Source organism: Grampus griseus (assembly GCF_964374135.1).
Source record: "Grampus griseus genome assembly, chromosome: 11".
Taxonomy (NCBI): domain Eukaryota; kingdom Metazoa; phylum Chordata; class Mammalia; order Artiodactyla; family Delphinidae; genus Grampus; species Grampus griseus.
The window spans coordinates 12,258,156-12,278,395 of record NC_139005.1 but is presented as its reverse complement, the minus strand read 5'-3'; the positions used below and the strand labels follow the sequence as shown (position 1 = coordinate 12,278,395).

The 20,240-nt window shown below is 37.9% G+C and overlaps 1 protein-coding gene across 2 annotated transcripts; it reads right to left on the bottom strand.

The window, feature by feature from the left end:
- Positions 1–778: 778 nt before the first annotated feature.
- Positions 779–19,893, bottom strand: STRAP (serine/threonine kinase receptor associated protein). Of its 2 annotated transcripts, none has more exons than XM_082666809.1 (9): positions 19,465–19,893; positions 18,612–18,747; positions 12,594–12,675; positions 11,710–11,782; positions 8,992–9,088; positions 8,182–8,319; positions 4,537–4,673; positions 2,734–2,883; positions 779–2,169 (listed from the first exon to the last, which is right to left on the bottom strand). In XM_082666809.1, exons 1-9 carry the CDS (start codon positions 19,574–19,576, stop codon positions 2,045–2,047), a joined length of 1,050 nt encoding a protein of 349 aa, XP_082522935.1. In that variant the 5' UTR covers positions 19,577–19,893; the 3' UTR covers positions 779–2,044. The 2 variants fall into 2 exon arrangements, with proteins under 2 accessions (XP_082522935.1, XP_082522934.1); XM_082666808.1 differs by having other exon boundaries at positions 782–2,172.
- Between the last annotated feature and the right edge of the window lie 347 nt (positions 19,894–20,240).

The window sequence follows — 20,240 nt, the reverse complement described above, 5'->3', positions numbered from 1 at the left end:
AGATTTCAAGCTATATGCCACCCAGTGATGGTGTAAGTATGCACCTTTATTGTCTTTTTTTTTTTACTCTGAGTTAACAGAATCATGTTCTTTTTTTGTTGCGCAGCATGGGCTCTAGAGCGCGGGCTCAGTAGTTGTGGCGCACGGGCTTAGTTGCCCCGCGGCATGTGGGATCTCCCCGGACCAGGGCTCAAACCCGTGTCCCTTGCATTGGCAGATGGATTCTTAACTACTGCACCACCAGGGAAGTCCCTGTATTTTCTTTTGACTTTTATGAAACCTGAATAGAAGAGACTTGCTTTGGTCATAAACTTCATAAATACCAAGCAATTTCAAAATGCCAACCTGGTGCATATAAATCTCAACTGTATTTAAGATAAGTCAGACTAGGATTAGAGTCTGTGGTACACTGACAATACTGCTGCTGCAAAGCAGAGAACCAGGCATGTAGCAAGTTGACAAGAAAACACCCTCATGCTGTGAGACCCCGTGTGAATTACCAGTCGGCTCTCCCCTGACACACCTCTCTTGGCCCTCTAAGGCAGTCACAGCCTACTGTGCTTTCCGCCAGTTTACCAGAAATCCTCAAAAACTTATTTTTTGGTTGGTTATTCCTTTTAAGGAAAGTTATCAAGGGTCATTCACAAGATAGAGAAAAAGCAATTTGGCAGAGATGTTATTTATTTCTCTAAAGTATTTACAAACTACTAGTTCAATATTCCTTCCATATTAAAAAATAAATGTATCACAAATCTAAACTCAGTTGATTCATTTTATTAAAAGGTTGGTTAAAAAAAAAAAAAAAGGCTTTCTGAATACCACCTGAACTTAAAAGGATAAAGTAAAACAAACATTGCAGGTCTACAATTACCCCATTTTTATAAAATCTTTCCTATCTATCTGCATATACACATTCAGAGGTACACTCATGTGTGTTAATGTTCACTCAATCTTAACAATTTTTTGGGGGGTAGTGGGATTTTGAGTGATTTTTCTGGTATCTTTCTGCTATTTCTTTTTTTTTTTTTGCGTTACACGGGCCTCTCACCGCTGCAGCCTCTCCCGTTGTGGAGCACAGGCTCGACGCGCAGGCCCAGCGGCCATGGCTCACGGGCCCAGCTGCTCCGCAGCATGTGGGATCTTCCCGGACCGGGGCACGAACCCGCGTCCCCTGCATCGGCAGGCGGCCTCTCAACCACTGCGCCACCAGGGAAGCCCTCTGCTATTTCTGAATTGCTTTTTTTTTTTCTCTTTTAACCAGCAAGTATCATTTAAATAAGTCATTATTCTGAAAGTTTTTTTTAAAAGGCAGGTCAAGTACCCCTTTCCAGTCTAGGAGGAAGAAAGGTATATACAACCCTACCAAAGCACATAAAAATTTCAAAAATCCAGTACAAGTAACTGAATTTCAAAATCAGGAAACAATTTATGTTCACTACAGAATCTTTAACCGGGCTGTCTTTCAATATAGTTATGATGTAGAAAAACTTTCTGGCAATTTCCATTTATAAAACTCAAGCCTATCAATGCTTCCTAAGAAACAAACACAGTTTTGTTTTAGAGGCGTTTTATTTAGACAGCTAAAAACAATTAGATGTTCAGAAGCAGTGTACAATGAAAGAGAAATCAAACCAGTTACTTTATCATGTATTCCCCCTCTTCTTTATAACTAAAGCAAAAAAAATGGCTTTCTGCTTTAAGGGAAAAGTCAGAAAAATAGGCCAATATATTTTCCCTCTTCATAATAACATAAACAGCTACAAGAAATCTACCTGTAATAAGAGAAGTTGGATGTTGGTTTGCACATATTCATGAAAAAGACAACAGACTATCGTACTACAAGAGTATCACTTCATCCGCCTTCAGCTGATACTCTTGTGTTTTCACTTACAGGTATCACCAAGTTGGTTAGTTCCAGCACTGGAGCTAATTCATATTCCTCATTATTTACTGCTCATGTTTGCCTTAAGCAGAGAGTAACTCTGGAGGCTGATGCTTTTCTCTGTTTGTTTTAGTCCATAAGTTGTGTACATCTGCCTGATGCTCAGGCCTTAACCTCAGGAGTTGAACTATAGATGGAATCTGAATTCTCTGAAGCAATTTCTTCTAGTTCCTCTTCCGCTGTCTCTGGAAAACTGATCTTCGGCTTTGCCAGCTCACCACTATCTTCTTCTATGAAAATAAAGGCAATGATGATTATGTGAATTATAATATCACTAGCAATTGCTAGCAATTTCTAGCATTTAACAAGCAAGAAGAGGACGCCGAGACTATGCCAAGCGATGAGCTACAAAACGTAAGAGGAACAGCTTTCTTAATAATTGTGGTTCTAAAAAAGTATGTCTTTTAGATTCCTACTTTTAAATCCATACTACAACTACTCTGGGATCATTAACTAAGTATTTTTATTAAAAAAAGTCTACTTTACTAGTAAGAATCACTAAGTAGTATTATTCAGAGATTAAATATATTTACTTATAAGTTCTTTATACTGTCCTCTAGCAAATTTTGAATTAGGAGTATTCCATTCACCAAATGATCTAGGGTAAAAATTTAGGAACAGAATATATCGTACAACAAAAAAATTTAAACCAAAGAACACAGTGGATGATTTATTAGTCACGGGCTTCTCCTTGCTGTAACCATATTATATACTTTAAAATCTATAAAGACAGAAATACTGAAAAAATTAACAGTGCAAAATGATACAAAATCATGAATAAAAATTCTTACCAGGAAGCACACATTTCCAAAGGCCGTATGTTTTTCCTACCACAGTCTGCCATAGTCGCAATGTTCCATCTTCAGAACCACTAGCATAGAGTTCTCCATCAGGACTAAACCTCACACAGTGAATGGGACCAAAGTGTCCTTTGTAGGATTCTGAAAAAGAAGAGAAGGGCTTTTAGATAATTTAATTCTTAAACATGACATTTAAGTATTGATACACTAGAGAAAATATTGTCTACATTATTGGGAAGATGTGAAATTCATGAGGGCAAAGTCAAAGAACTATACCTAATTAAAAATAAAGTGATTCTCATCACACACTGGTTCATCATGTCTACCATATCTTTGTAAGATTACTCCTTTGCAATCCTAGCACATACTATGGTTTCAGACTGTCTCTAAAAAAAGAAAATGCAAAAAACTGAGGCGTCATGTCCCAATAAAAATAAAGAAAGTGAGTAAATGAAAATCCCTCTAAAATCTACAGAAAGCAGATCTAAAGTCTGTGAATTCAATCCCCATTTCCAAATCCCAAACTCACTGTCTGTTTACTAGGGAACCAATTCTTACTATGACTATAGAGAGCCACCAGATGGAGCTCTTTTACACACTCTGCCTCTTCATTTCCCAGCCATCTACTTAGAGTGCACTAGTTCTGTCACAAAGAACATGAAGATACAGGATCAATGCTGATCCTATATGGAGTTTAAAGAGAAAATGTACAGATTAGTAGTGGTGTTGTTCTGTTTAAGGCACATCCTTAGTTATGAACTTTTCTCATTTACTTTCTAATGCCTTATCACCTTATCAGTTTTCAAAGCTGTTTACTAGACAAGTGATCCTGTTCTGTCTCCATGTCTATTCAACTCAAGGACACTCACATACTAGCTTCCCCCAGAGAATATCATGATCGTGTTACCATGAGTGTAAAAAATTATCATGAGAATAGAAAGAATATGAGATTTTGGAATAAGAATGTCTGGGTCCAAGGTTCAGTATTCACTAACTGTGACCTCAGATACCAGGCAAATAATTTACTTCTCTTTTTCAGAGCATAAAACATGTGGCCAAAACATTCTAAAACTTTGAAAAGTGACATTAAATAAAAACAATGGAAAAGAATCTCTTATTTCAACATCACTTATAGGGACTTCCCTGGTGGCGCAGTGGTTAAGAATCCGCCTAGCAATGCAGGGGACAGGGGTTCAATCCCTGGGCCGGGAGATCACACAGGCTGTGGAGCAACTAAGCCTGTGTACCACAACTACTGAGCCTGCACTCTAGAGCCATAAGCCACAACTACTGAGCTCAAGTGCCACAACTACTGAAGCCTGCGTGCCCTAGAGCCCACACGCTGCAACTACTGAGCCCGTGCTCCGCAACAAGAAAAGCCACTGCAATGAGAAGGCCACACACCACAACGAAGAGTAGCCCCTGCTCACCGCAACTAGAGAAAGCCCATACACAGCAACGAAGACCCAATGCAGCCAAAAATAAATAAAATTTTAAAAGTCACTTACATTCAAGCAATAAAGGATGAACCATAAACAATTAAAATAGATTCTATTTAGTCTATTCACCAAGGTTTGATTTACCCAACCCAAATCCATCAGTTTTCCCAAAGAAACAAAACATAAAATTGTCTTTTATTCTTTGTGTATAATTCTAACAAGTTTAAGTTCATTGGACGGTAAAGCAAGACAGCTAAAAGCAAAGTAGCAGCTAAAAAATTGGCTGAGGTGTTAATCACTGAAACCTAACATTTCATCAAGGTACCTACATTTTAAGAAAAAGAGGACAACTCACCTAATTCTTCTCCACTATTATAATCATACTTATAAAGTTTAAAATCTTCACCCCCTGCAACAAGAAATTCTTTCTCAGGATGAAGAGATGCAGAATTGATGGTTGCAGGAGCTTCAAAAGACTTAATTGGGTCCAAACTAGAAAAAAAATTTAGATAATATTTATAAATTTTTATTAGTTAATAAATAAGGAAACAATTATACATTTAAACTGTTCCTAAACTCTGAAACTCAAGGAATAATCCAATATTCATTTAGTCAAACACAGTGATGTTAAAAAAAAAACCCTCTAGGTGTGCAAAAAAGGGAACTCTCCTACACTGTTGGTGGGAATGTAACTTGGTGCAGTCACTATGGAAAACAGTGTGGAGATTCCTTAAAAAACTAAACATACAGTTGCCATATGATCCAGCAACCTCACTCCTGGGCATATGTGCAGACAAAACTATAATTCAGAAAGCTACATGCACCCCTATGTTCATAGCAGCACTAGTCACAATAGCCAAGACATGGAAACAACCTAAATGCCCATCGACAGATGAATGGATAAAGAAGATGTGGTACATATATACAGTGCAATACTACTCAGCCATACAAAAGAATGAAATGATGCTATTTGCAGCTACATGGATGGACCTACAGATTATCATACTAAGTAAGTCAGAAAGAGAAAGACAAATACCATATGATATCGCTTACATATGGAATCTACAATATGACACAAATGAAATTACGAAACAGAAACAGACTCACAGACACAACACAGACTGGTGGCTGTGGGGCGGGGAGGAAGGGATGGAGTGGGAGTCTGGGATTAGCAGATGCAAATTATTATATAGAGAATGGATAGCAACAAGGTCCTACTGTAGAGCACAGGGGACTATATTCAATATTCTGTGATAAACCATCATGGAAAAGACTATAAACAAAGAATGTATGTATATGTATAACTGAATCACTTTGCTATACAGCAGAAATTAACGCAACCTTGTAAATCAACTACACTTCAATTTAAAAAAAAAGAGTAAAAACACCTTTAAAAACCCCTCTAAATAATATTAGCAAAAAAATAAAAAATTCAGAAGGATACTATGCCCAAGTGAAGTTCATCTGCAAAATACAAAGATACTTCCACAGAGGGATATCCACACTTTGTGCAGTGAATGCCTTCCTGAAAATGACTGGGCTGGCTAATTAAAACAGTATGGCTAATATACTGGGACTTTTGCTTTGAAAAAAATTTAATTCTGCATTGTCTGATTTTTCTAGGACAAGCATACATTATATTTGTAAATAGAAAAGTTTTTACAGTAAGTAATTAATATAAAGGATTATTTGTATATTATTTTCAACTGCTGAGAATTTATAAGTTTCTGCAACAGGAAAAACCTTTAATACTGTGAAATACAGAACTGCTAAAAATGGATCAGTTTTTAACTATCAGGCTATAAAACAATAACTAAATCCGAGACTACAGCTACATAACAAAAATCAATGCATAACAGTAGCATCACCTGAGTATCAATGAGTTTGGACATCGGCTCTTTTCCAGTCTAACCCTAAAAATCCTGAAAGGTTTCCAACACACAACGTTAGAGTACTTCAGCTCCGAAATGTTGCCATCCTATTCCCACATCACACACTACAAAGCATGAAAATTAAGGCTGACTTACGCAGGATCACTGAATAGCAACTTTCTGACTTAAATGTTAGAATATATTAACAGGCCAGCAAACCTCCACCACCAACATTTCAGGCAACGTTCTACAGCAGGGCTGCACGCTGCCCAAATCCAGAAACAATGAACGTAGTTGTATCATTTAATGGTTCTGAGCAATAACATTATTATTATCAATAACATTACTATTATTATCAATTCACTGAGTGTGTATGAACTCTTTTACATTCTTAATTGCTCATGTCCATTATAACTGCCTTCTCTTTCCTTCTGCCATTCAGTGAAGCTTAGCTCTGCAGATGGCCCTTTAGAGGAAAGGTTAGGACTGCTGGTCAGAGTATAATGTGGTATATTCCTTATGGAAATCAAGTAAGTGGCATGTTTACTAAGAACTTTAAACACATTGCCACCCTTTGTTTTGTTTGTTTCAAACTAGTTTATTTAGGGGTTCCATTTTCACTCCTCAATAGATTTTATGTATTTCTCACATGCTTCTTCACCCATTAGTTCATCTAATTCTGAAGGGTTTACTCAGTGTCGTCTTGATCTTCACAACAAGATTTATTGACAAGTCCTGGCTTTTCTGCAAGGGCTTCATTAATTTCACTTACTTCTCCTGATAGAGGAGAACAGAGTTCACTAGCAGTTTTCACGCTTTCCAAAGCACCAAACTCATCTTGTTTGTTCAACTTTGTTCCAACTTCAGGCAGACTACACTAAACAACATCTCCCAAAGCTTCCTGTGAAAAACTGCTGATCCCCACTGTTCCAACACCATGTTCTGCTGTCATGTTTCTCTGTGAATCTACCCACTGGAGAGCAGATTGCACAGCGTGTGGAAGGCACCCACCCAGGGCCGTGGCAGGCAGGGTGGGTCAGGTGACAAAGCAGCACGCAGGCTGCAGACTGCTCCAGCCATGACATTCCTAACCTTTGAATTGATGATTCTACTTACAGAATTCTCTTGTAAAGAAACATTTAAGAGATGTACCACAAATCTCACTGCAGTGTTAAAACAGAGGAACTGATACATGATTTAGTATAACCTATGATGCAAAACACCTAGTAAAACTGTTTGCAAAGAATTTTAATGGCTAAGAGTATTTTAGAATAAAAAAAATAGGGCTTCCCTGGTGGCGCAGTGGTTAAAAGAGTCCACCTGCCGATGCAGGGGACACGGGTTCGTGCCCTGGTCCAGGAAGATCCCACATGCCACAGAGCGGCTGGGCCCATGAGCCATGGCTGCTGAGCCTGCGCGTCTGGAGCCTGTGCTCCACAACGGGAGAGGCCACAACAGTGAGAGGCCCGCGTACGGCAAAAAATATAAAAAATAAAAGTTATATTCATTAGGGTACTAGTAACTAAAGAAAAAAACCCACAGTAATACACACACACGAAGAAAAAAGACTAGCAAAAAATATAGCTATCACGAACCTTCTGGCTGTAGGACTGTAGGTTTTTAAAAATTATATTTTCTAAGTTTTCAACGTCAGCATTTAATACATTTACAGTCACAAAAATTAAGTCTGTTTTTTAAAAAATCATTAGGTCTATACCATACTTGGAAGCAGAAAAAAAAAAATCACTAATTTCTCTGAAATTTTAAAGTGAAATAAATAGCAGAATCAAGATCACAGAGGTTTTATAGAGTAATGAACAATATAAACTACAGCACCAGTCTAGTGATCCTTTTAAGAAAAATACTGATTAAAAATTGGTGAATTTTACCATTAAATGTCCTAAATATCTGGAAATTAATTTGATTAATTCCTCTGATTAAAGTATACCAAATTCTTAAAAAACTCATTATTATTGGGTATGGAAACACTTCCCTCCATATTACATAATATAGGCCAAAATTTGCCTTTAAAAGAGTTAAATACCTTAGCATATGTCTTCCAATTTTTAAGTACCTTAAACTGCCCCTGTATTACCAGAAAAGAAAAAGAAGGTATTTCTTAGACATACCTTACTGCACTATGAAAAGCAATAGATCGTCCATAAGTTATTACCAATATCTCTCCCTCAGGAATATATTCCATACTGCTAACAGACATATTAAAATTTAGAGATTTCACTTCTGTCATAGTAGCATGATCCCAAAGGCTGAAGAAAAAAAAGAAAAAGAGGACAGTAAGGAGGTATTTACTCATTTAAGAAAAACGCTTACAGCTTAAATTACATCTGCAGGTTAACCAATGAAATAACCACAATTGTAAAACAACCTCTACTCCAACTCATAAATTAAAGATGATACTGAGAAATTTTGGGATCCTATAAAACATCAAATTATTTGGTAGCTTGTCGATGAAATCAAAACTAATACTTTAAATATACTTCCCAAATGATTCAGCAAAACTGTGCTATTAAGACACTCCTAATCTAATCAATTTCAGCGTTGCTCTAAATAATGGTTCTTACACTTGATTTTTGTGAGTCTGATAGTTATCTTTCCACAGAAAAATACATTAGGTGTCAGCTCACAAAACTGTGTACAGAATTTCAGGGGTTTACTGACACCCTGTGGCCAGTCTGCCCACTGACCCAGGTTAAGAGCATCTGCGTATAAAGGTGTCAGTAGTCTTAATTGTCTTGTGAATTCTGCTCTATGTTTATAACAGTAAATGGATAGCTTCGGAAAAATGTGACCCCTGCACAGCCAAAGTTGTAATGTTCAGACACAATTCATCCTACATAGTAGTTATAAAAAACTTTCAAATATAAGCTCTAAGGTCAAATATTTTTCAAACTTTAAATTATTAAAGAAAAATTACTTACCGAACAGTTTTATCATCAGCTGAAAGGATCTGTTTATCCTCACTGCACCACAGAGCCTTTTTAATACCAGAGGTATGACCACTGATTTCCTTAGGGTCTTAAGATAAAACAATTTAAAATACATTTGTTAATATTTGATTTTTAAAACTAAGCAATATTTGAACAACTATGTAAAAAGAAAAGAAATACTATGTTTTAAATTAGACTGCAACTTTTCAAAGCACCACAATTTAAACTTGATGTTTACCTAGGATACATTTAGTTTTTCCATACTGAAACAAAAATTTATCTGCGTGATAAGGAACCCAAGAACTATACATGTAGATGGGACTGAATACACCACTCCCTCCAGCTTACTTTTCTGCTTTTGAAAGCACTGTCGTACTTCAGTGAAATAAAAGAATAACTAAGGTGGCATAATTTAATAAGAATATGGACCCAGGAACAAGACAGCCTGAGCTAATTCTAGTGCTAACACTAATGCTAGGATCCTCTTCCAAGCCACTGTTGGCAGAGAAAAGCATCAAAAAGGTGGGAACCGGTCTCTGTTCGAGACTTTCCAAAGACTTAAAAAACAAAAACAAAACCACTTGTTATCTCTGGGCAAAAGGAAAAGTTTGAGGCAATAACATTCAACACAATTTTGACTTTGGGCAAGTCACAACCTTTTGAAGACTACATTTCTTCACTTGGAAACTGGATTAACAATAGTTATTATACCCTGGATTTGAGTATAAGAATCAAATGAGAATATACATTCAAAGTTTCGTTTTTTGCCTTTTTTTTCCTTTTAAAAAAAATACAGAGTTACTAGAGGTATTTCACATTAAATTCCCCCAAGCGACAATATCTCTATTCCCAAAGTTCTGTGTGTGGGAATTTGGAGGCTGGCCAGTGGTGGATATGTCCAAAGAGACAACACTACACAGTACTATGATCCCAACTTACTCTTTGGCTGCATGATGTTTGAGTGGATAGCAAGAGCTGAATGCAAAACACAGACAGACACTGCTACCAAGACACAGATGAAAACCATGCACACGTTACAGCAGCCATCATCTAAAGTTTCTAATCGGGTTTCTGACAGACAGTAAAAGCTCAGTTAATTGCTCTTCTTTCCAATGCAAGACAGTGGAAGAGCCACTTTCAAAAGGCAGCTTTGAGACAGGTAAAAGACGACGGAAGTTGTCTACCTGAGCCCTGAACTATCTTGCTGAGTCAGACAGATACACTGATTCAGTGAGGTCAGAGTAGTTTGCTATGCTTTGGCATAAAGTTATTAGACAGAATGAAGAGAAAAATTACCAGGTGCCAAAGGACAATAATCCACAAAGGTAGTTTGTTTCCTCACCTTAGAAGTACTTTTAGAAAAAATATTTCAAGAACAACTGTTTAATTTCCAATGTAGCTTTGACTTTCTTACAAACTTCAAAAATTTATTGACATGAATAAACAGTAGTACCCAAGATACAAAATTTAAGACCCTAACTAATATATAATAAATAAAACAAAATTCTTTTGTCATATTTTGGTAACTTTTAAAATACATAGTATGTGACTAGAAAAGCACTGAAATACTACAAAATAGAGGTGAATATCTGACTAGGGAAGAAAAGGTATATCTTACAACTTCTGTGCAATGAGAGAATTCATAAAGGAAATGATAGGTTTTACCACCCAATTTTTAAAAATGTGCATACCATAAACCTTACTGACAAAATTTAAAAGCAAATGACTACTGAGAATACAATAAAGAAACTTTAAAACGAGTAATAAAAAGATGTACAGGTGCTTGGTTCACAGAAGAAGTACATTAAAATGGTATTCAACAGTATTTTAATCTCATGAATAATTTTTCAAGTGCACATTAATAAGACAATCATTTCTCTTCTATTAAATTGGCAAAGATAAAGCTAGTTATCAGTGTTTGCTAGAACAGGTTAGTTATAGATACATTTTTATACTTCACTGGAGGGCCCTTTGGTAGTATCTATCAATTGCTTCCAAGCATACCTCCTTTTTGTCCCAACAATTCTATTTCTATGTAGGTATCCTACAGAAACAATTGTGGAAGTATATGCAACTATAAGGATGTTAAGCACAACACTGCTTATAATCTTGAAAATTTGTAAATAACCAAATAAGCCATAATAGGAGATTGGCTAGTTCACTTACCCACAGAATAGAGAGCCACACAGTCATTAGAAAGAATGAATAGAATATTTAAAGACATGAAAAAACTATTATTACAGATTTTTAAAATTCTTCTGAATAGCTAATATACCTGTGTGGTTCAAAAGTCTAAGTATGTATACACACTGAGAATTCTTACCCTTCTCACCTTCTACAGATAATAATCACTCCTTCTAACCAAAAGGTAGTTAACACTGTTACACACCTTTTTAGACTCAGTATCATAACAAAAATTTACCATGATAATTTTTTAAATTGTAGGAAGGCTATACAAGCACAAGGTAGTAAATAAATTAATATTTCAAAAGATACCTGCATTAAAAAAAGAACTGGAAAAACATGAACCAAAAGCTAAAGATGTTATCAGCAATTAATAATACTGGATGATGGACTATATTTTAATTTTTTTCTTTGTGATTATCTTTATTTTCCTAATTTGAGTACTAAATATGAATTCCTTTAATCAGGAAAAGTTACTTAAATTAAAAGAAAACAAAACCACAAATACGTATAAATTACACTTACCTGCTTCAGGTTTGTTCAAGTCATATATGCGTAACAGTTTATCCTGTCCCCCGGTTAACAAGTAATTACTATCCTGAAAACACACATAAGTAAGATCTTACTAGATTAACCATTTTAAAAGCTACATCTCTTTGAAACTTCTTCAACACCAAACAGAATCCAAATAAGGCTCACAGATGTCACAAGGAGATGCATACAGACCAATTACTCCTGAGAAAATACTGCAGAGCATTTATCTTTCTCAAGCCCTGTAAGCTTCCCAGTTCAAATGTCATACCACCTCCACATGGCTTCTCTTAGCGGCCCTGATCCGGCTGCCTACTGAGGAGTACATCTGTGATGATCTCAAATTTATCCTCTCCCTTTTTGAAAGTGGCTGGGAACCATTATTTGGGCTTTTCAGATGTTTGTTGCTATTGCTGAAGTACTGATACAAGAGTTCCAGGGTTCTTAAAAGCCTCATAGGATCAACTAAGAAGAAATACTCATTGAGTTGAACAACAAAGGGATCAGGGGACCCACCCTCCACACAGTCGAAATCCACGTATAAGTTATAGTCAGCCCTCTATACATGTGGTTCCTCCCACATGCAGTTCCTCCACATGTGCAGATTCCACAACTGTGGACCATGGGATACTGCAGTATGCAGTATTTATCAGTGAAAAAATCCATGTTAAGTGGACCTAGACAGTTTAAACCTGTGTTATTCAAGAGTCAACTGTAAAGGTGTACAGTTTAATCTACAGTCAAATCAAATATAAGCCAATATACACCAAATATTCCCCCAGAAAACCAAATATACAAACCAATCAAATATAAAACCATTGTCATATCCTATAATAACAGCAATTTAACTTCCTAAAACAAATTACATTTTCTGATACCTGCGTAAAATCCACAGTCTTGACAATGTGTTTATGAGCCAGGGTCATCAATTCATCTCCTGAGACAGCATCCCACACTTTGCTAAAAATAAAAAGTAAAATTAAAAGATAAACATGTGGTAATTTTGACAATTAATTACCAAATAAGTTAGATATTTGAAATGTTATATAACTACATGATAAGGTAAAAACAATATAACAATCTAATTTTGACAATGGAAAATATCAAATTTTAAGTAAACAAGTTTCATGAAGCAATCCATTCTTACTTTCATTTTAGCCTGTAGCCATAATATCCTTTTAGCAAGACTGTAAACATTTTAACCAGTTCAGTTTCACCTTTCCAATATTTTTTCTCTATTCTTTACTCTCGTGTACATGAGAAACAAGAAATGAAAAACAAGAAGTCCTCTAAAAGAATTTTACAGGAGAATGAAAAGCCTTGACAGAAGTTACATGAAATTTTAAAACAAGACAGTAGAGAAGAAAATATTCTCCCCATCTCTTCCTCAAAGTTGACTCTTAAATTCTCAAATCCTAGTCCAATTAACTTCCACACAAAGTAACAGCCTTTGATTATATAATGCTAATGTTGAGAAGATTTTAAATCTCTCAACTGTTATTTTCCCTAACCCAACCCAAAATATGTATGTGATTACACACACATACGTATGTGTGTGTATACGTTGGAGGATAATGATGAAATAATAGTTCATAAAAATACTGTAAGGGGTTCCCCAAATAAAAAAGCTTAAACAGTAAAGAAGGAGAAAAAAAAAACAATTCATTTTAGGTCAGAAGAGGTCATTGAAAAATAAACAAGAAAACTTTCCACCCAGGAAAAGAAACTGTTATGAGGAACAAGCTACGCTCCCTAAAGATTTCCATTTTAATGTAATTGACAGTTATTTTTAGGAAAAAAGTGAACAATGAAATAGTGGAGAAAGAAAAACAGAGAAAAGCAAGGAGTATCTTTTCTTCATTTATTCATTAAACACACAATAAATATATCAAGTATGTCACTCTAGACTCAGTACTAGGGCACAAAAGGGAGAAAAAAAATGATCCCAAAGAAAGTTCCTGCCTTAGTAGAGCATTAGCTTTAGCTGAGATGGAAAAAAAATCCATTAAATAATACATTTAAGAAATATAATTAAATGACAAACACACATGACTATAGAAACACAAAAAACACACCACTAATTACGCCAGAAAGTCCAGAAACTCTAAGCATCAAAACCTGTAGCCTTAAAGAGCACGTAGAAATACGTCAGGGGAAAAAAAAGGGAAAGGCCATTGTAGATAAGCATTAATAGCATGTGCAACGGTAAAGAAACATGAACCATCTAACAGGAATAAATGCTGATGATACAATAGAAACCTTGCAAATTATATACTTGAGTCATGAGTAGCTGAGTAAATATGTTCTGAGAGAAACAATGTCAACTATGAGTGGTACTGCTACTAAACCCTCAAATATTAATTTCTCTTTGCACAGGAAACCTGTTCTAATCTCCCCCGTTTCCAATTCAACTCTCTTGGTCCAACCCTACTTCCCCCACCTCATTCTGTATTATTTCTCCTAATCTAGTCACACCAGATTATAGACCACTCCTCAAACAAGCCATGTATTTTCTTCCAGGCTCCTCTGTCTCTGCTCATATTGTTCTATTAAGCATGTATTTTACATTCTCAGCTATCACAGTTCTACTCACCCTTGGTTGATCACAAATGGTATCTTTTCACTAAACCTTCTATTTATCTCGCCTCCATTAACCATTCCTTTCTGTTTTTTCCACAAAGCTCAGCTTATACTGATTACTGTGTTTAACTTTGCTTTGCTTTAACTTTTGTTTACATATGCTTACTCTTAATCACAGGGAAATCAGTGATAAGAGTTGACAAAGATTAAACTGCTGCAATAACAGAAGGTGTCAAAAGTGAAGAAAACATCAAATGTACCTGAAACCTCTATCCTGTTCATATGATGCCATGCCTCAAAGGAACTCTGGGCAATGTCTTTAGAAATACTAATTTCAAGTATATTCAATCATCTTCCCCAAACTCCTTAAAATCTTAATATGCTGCTTAGACCATGTCCATTCACTGGTGAGGAGGAAGGCACTGGAGTGACTGGAGGAGTATCATCCAGAAGCCCCACGCATCTAGTTGTTTTCCTCCTATTTAGAAACACTAGTAAAATTGAGTTCGGCACTCTCGACAGAGCATGTTCTAGTCACTTGTACTAGATCTACTTAAGCACCGTCTGGACAGAGCACAGGCATCTTCCTTACTTTTGGCACTCTCCAGATGAAGACAGTAGAGGGACTGAGAAGAGGATCAGGAGATGTAGTGCTAACATTAGCTCTATGAATTAAAAGACATAAAGAGGATGGTGTTTCAGGGACAGTGTACACATCAGCTGACTTGACTGCCCGAATTACCTCAAGTTAACATTCTAAACTGACCCACGGACCGGCTCTGCTGAATATATTTTCTCCACAAGAAATAGGAACAAAATTATCCTTTAGATAAACATGAAATTAATGAATTTTCTGAGAAACCTAAGAATGAGGGAACAAAAACAATCACCCAAAAATAATTTATACCAACTACGATTAATCAGGTAAGCTGGGGAGCTCTTTAGTTGGATCAAGTTCCATAACAGCAGACCCCATTCAAGTCATTAAAAGAGAAGAATATAATAAACAAAGAATGCACGTACTCCCACACCTCACAGACAGACACAGAGCAATTGAAGGGTAAGACTCAGCGTCCATTAACCGAGTACTTACTACGTAACAGACACTATGCTAGACTCCAGGCATGTAAGTGGAGAAAGATCTCTCTGATTTGCACAAAAATCAGACTTACACTCATTTCACAGATGTGAAAACCGAAGTTTAAGAAGCATCCCATGATCAAACTGAAAATACACAGCATGGCTAGTGCATAAACTCAGGCCTGGCTAATGTAAACGCTTACATCTTTCTCACTGTATGATGGCACCTGAGAGCCTTAACTGAGGGGGGAAGAACCCAAAACTATTCCCTCTTGTTATTTAAATCTACTCAAACTTCCTTGCATGAAACCGAAAGGTTTCATGGCTTTAGCACAGAAGTTCCAAAATAACACATGATTTTGGTCTAGTAGGGGTGGTAGCTACCAGTGTTACCCTACACATGTAACACTTACATAGTTATTAGATTTTAGGCAATATTCTAAATATTAGAAACATATCAACTTATTTAATATTCACAACCAGAGGTAGGCACTATTACTATTCTCATTTTTATAGATGATGAAACTAAAAAAAAAGAGATTAAATAAAGTTCACAAGGTCACAGAGCTATTAAAGGATGGAGCCTGGGTTCAAACACAGACAATATGGCCCCATTAAAATTAATGCTTTTGGGCTTCCCTGGTGGCGCAGTGGTTGAGAGGCCGCCTGCCGATGCAGGGGACACGGGTTCGTACCCAGTCCGGGAACATCCCACATGCCGCGGAGCGGCTGGGCCCATGAGCCATGGCCGCTGAGCCTGCGCGTCCGGAGCCTGTGCTCCGCAATGGGAGAGGCCACAACAGTGAGAGGCCCGCGTACCGCAAAACAAAAAACAAAAAACAAAAGCTTGTCTCTTTTAATGCTAATGTCTATAGTGTCTAAGATCTTGTTACATTTATTACCTAATTATATTTAACTTAAAATACCACTTTATTAACTATTAACTTACCACCAAACTGGGACCTAGTTTCAATAATGACATTTGTAAAATCCACTTACCAAATATCTGAAATCTAGAGCTTTTAATTCCAATTTTCCATCTCTGTTATAAAATCAATGACATTCATTCCCAATGACAATGCTCCTACTGGACTGAGCAAAAAACAAACTTTGGAGGAGTTAAAGGGAAAAAAAAAAAAAAAGCTCAACTCATGGCAGACACAAATGTCTTAGAAGCAAAACCAAGATCTATAATTTGTCCATTCTTTATCCTTCTACTTTAGAAAAATTCCTTAAGTTATTTATTTGACAAACATAAAGTACTGAACAAACCAGGGATACAAAAAAATATAAAACATGGCCCCTGGCCTCAAAAAGCAATGACACTGAAGTCAATAAGTACTGTAAGAGCCAGAAGTTTAACACAGGGAACAGTGTGAGCAAAAAGAAGGAATGGGCACCTTCACCTTCCAACACTCCTCAAGTCTTCCTCCTCTGAGAATCACTTTTACTTCCTATTTTTCACCTCCCATAATTAACAATCAAAGGAGTCTCTGTCACATTATAAGCATACATGCTGACATCTACAGCAACATTTGACCTGAAGCTGTTGACATTACAGGACTGACATAAAACCAAGCAGTTCCTTATTTTACCAGAACTTCATACAATCACAGTAGGGCAGCGTGCAAAGCCTTACAATGGTTATTCATGAACATAATAACATCTATTCATCTATTCATCACAGAAAAAAAGTTCATACTGACATTTACAACTTTTCTTACTGCTCTCATCGTCTCAAATTTAATCCCACATAAGCATGGGATTATATCTCCCTCTCCTTATTTTAAAAATTTTATTTTTAAAAACTTACATATAGTAAAACTAACTCCAAGATATAGAGGTCTACGAGTTTCATCAAATATATAGTCATGTATCCACCACTCAATCAATCTGCCTTCATTTTTCATAATAAACTTAGTATGTTTAATTTGCTTAATACAAAGGAGCAACAAACACATTTACAATTGCTCCCTAGTGTGAAATTCTGTTAAAAAAAAAAAAAAATCAACAAGACCACTTTTACTCTCCAGAGCCTCAAATCTTTAATAGAGTATTACATGTGCAACAGCCCTTGACATTGCCTTCCTTAGTTTAAGCATTTAAGTGCCTGCTAAATCACAAACACAATTAGGAACTAGAGGTACCAAAGTTATATATGACACATGTTCAGATGGGGAAAGTGGGTCACCGCAAATCACTTTAATAACATACACAAACGCCAAAAATCAGAATAGGTAAGGTGTATTCTGGCAACAATATTAGTATAACTAGACTGTGGGGCATACGGTGTGCAGTGCCAGATGATGATAATGATGAACTAGGATGAGACCAAATTTTCAAGAGCCAACAAGTGAAATTTAACCTTTAGGTCAGTGGTTAAAGGCTGCACATCAGAATCACCTAGACCTTCAAGGAAAAGAACTGATGTTCGGGACAGCACCCCCAAACCAACTAAATCAGAATTTCTAGATACATGCATCTGAATATTTTAAAAGCTTCTAATGTACACCCAACATCATGGACCACTGACAAAGCACAGGGAAGACAAGAGATCATGAGATGGAGAACTGACATGACGATATTTGTATCTGTGTTCACGAATACAACTGGCAGCACCAGGGAGGATGAACAGATGGGAAAGGACAAGTATTAGGGACCTAAACTAATATGGCAGTGGCCGAGGCATAACAAACAATGTGGTCAGGAAACATTCTGCTGGTAGAATCAACAAAGAAGATGATAATCTAGATGGAAGGGAAAAATCAAGAATGATTTAGATTTCAGCCTTAAAAAACTTAAAATATGAAGAATAATTGAGTTGGGGAGTTTTAAATATGTCTAACAAAAATGAGAGTGAAATTGGGCTAAAAATGTGGGGTCATTAAGCACTAGGAAGTCATAGGAGTTAATGATACCACTCAGCCAGCACATGTGGGGCAGTATTTGGAAGCATGACCATCAACATTCATTATCTGAAGTGTCTGTTAATAATGCCGATTCCTGGGTCCCAATCCAGACATGAAGAATTTAGTCATTTAAGTCTCTGAACATTGTGAGAACTATTTAAGAGAAAGAAGCAAGCAGGATCAGGGTGGAATTTTGGTGAGATCAAACACTATGTGTTCTATATGGCAGGCAGTGAGAATTCTATGAATACTTTGATTGAAGTTTTGATCATTTCAGAACACAATCCACAGACAACTCCAAAGGTGGCCATTTTTGGCGGCACTTACGCTGTGAAATCTGCAGCTGCTGTAGCTGCTTTGGTGGCGTCCTTATTTAGTGTTGCACCCCAAACAGCACCCTTATGACCCAAAAATGTTCCAATCCAGTCTCCTGTATCTCCCTGGCGTAGCATAGGTTTACCATCTAAAAGATATTTAAGAAGACATGTGATTTACAAGTTTAGATTACTTAAAATTTAAGATTCAAACATAAAATGATCATATTGAAAAACAAAGTGGAAAACTGCTTTTGTTTTCTAACTATTCTCACTCACAGGGATCACTAAGGAACGTCCAGAAATAAATTAACTGAAGAACCGAGCTGGACACTCTCTTTGGGAAGCATTTGTAATTCGGTGAGAAGACTACTGATCTGCATCAAAACAATCTAGATTTGCGTCTTATTTTGGACAAACTTCTTAACAGTAAGTCTCAGCTTCCATTTGAAAAATGGAAATGAAAAATTCCATACAACAAACAGTATCCTATGAGATAACAGGAGTAGCAAGTCTTTGTAAACTAAGGTGTAAAACAAGGCCTGGCCTAGTTTCTGCATTTCCCGAATCCTTGAAAGATTTACGGTGTCTGCTGGCCGGGGCGTCTAAGCAAGTGCACAGTTCAGCTTCTCCAGAAATAGCAATAAAGCTAAAATGAGAGACCTTGGTTAGGGGCATTACTTAGTAAAGCCCCTCGGCGTCAGCTGAGGAAACCCTAACACTACTCCTCTCCTCATCAGCCCACCGTGGACCCTAACCTCAAAGGCTGCAAGAGCCGCAGTCCGCTCGGCAAAGGGGAGTGCTGGCCCCCACTCCCCTTCCGCCCAGTCCCAGCCGTCAGGGGACCGATCAGCGGCCCTGCTCACCTTTGCAAGCGCTTATCAGGAAATAGCCGTAAGGCGTGATGCCACTGAAGGCCAGATCCACCACGGGCCGCGTGTGGCCCGAGCAGGTGAGCGGCGTCTGCCTCATCGCCATGGCGGCTGCGAGCCGTGCGATCCGGCGGGGGAGCCGAGGGTCGTCTGGTCTTTTCTCTCCTCCGTGGCACCGCCTCCGCCTCCTCAAGGCCCCCGCCCTGACTCTGGGGTTGGGCCGGGAAACGGGAAAAGGCCAATCCGGTGGCCCCGAGGTCAGAAAGGGGTTAGGGACGGGTCAGGGAGTCTGCGACAGACGACCGACCGCCGTCGAGGGAGGGAAAGGGAGGGAGGGAGGAGAGTAGGGGAGGGGAGAACCGCAGAATCCGCGGCCACGACCCACACCGTCTACACCGGTACAGGCAGGAAGTGACGACACCAACCACGCAGAGCGTACGCCGGAAGTGACGATCCGGCGGGAAGGCGGGTTCGCCAGGTAGAAGAGGCTTAGTGGAGCCAGAAGGACGGCAGCGCGCAGGCGCGAGATCAGCGTTCTTTGAACACGTGACGCTGGACCTGCGCCCGCTACGCACGGCGTCTGGCAGCGCTCTAGGCTCTGGATAAAAGTCCCGGTGAGCAACTTTGAGCGGTCGGTCGCGGCCTTGCTGTTCTCGGGCGCAGTTCGGGGCGGGGGGGGGGGGGGCGAAAGCGGGTCCTTCTCCGCTCAGACCCTGAAGCTGGCGGCCCATGTGGATTATGCACCGAGCAGTCCAACCAGTTGGACTCTG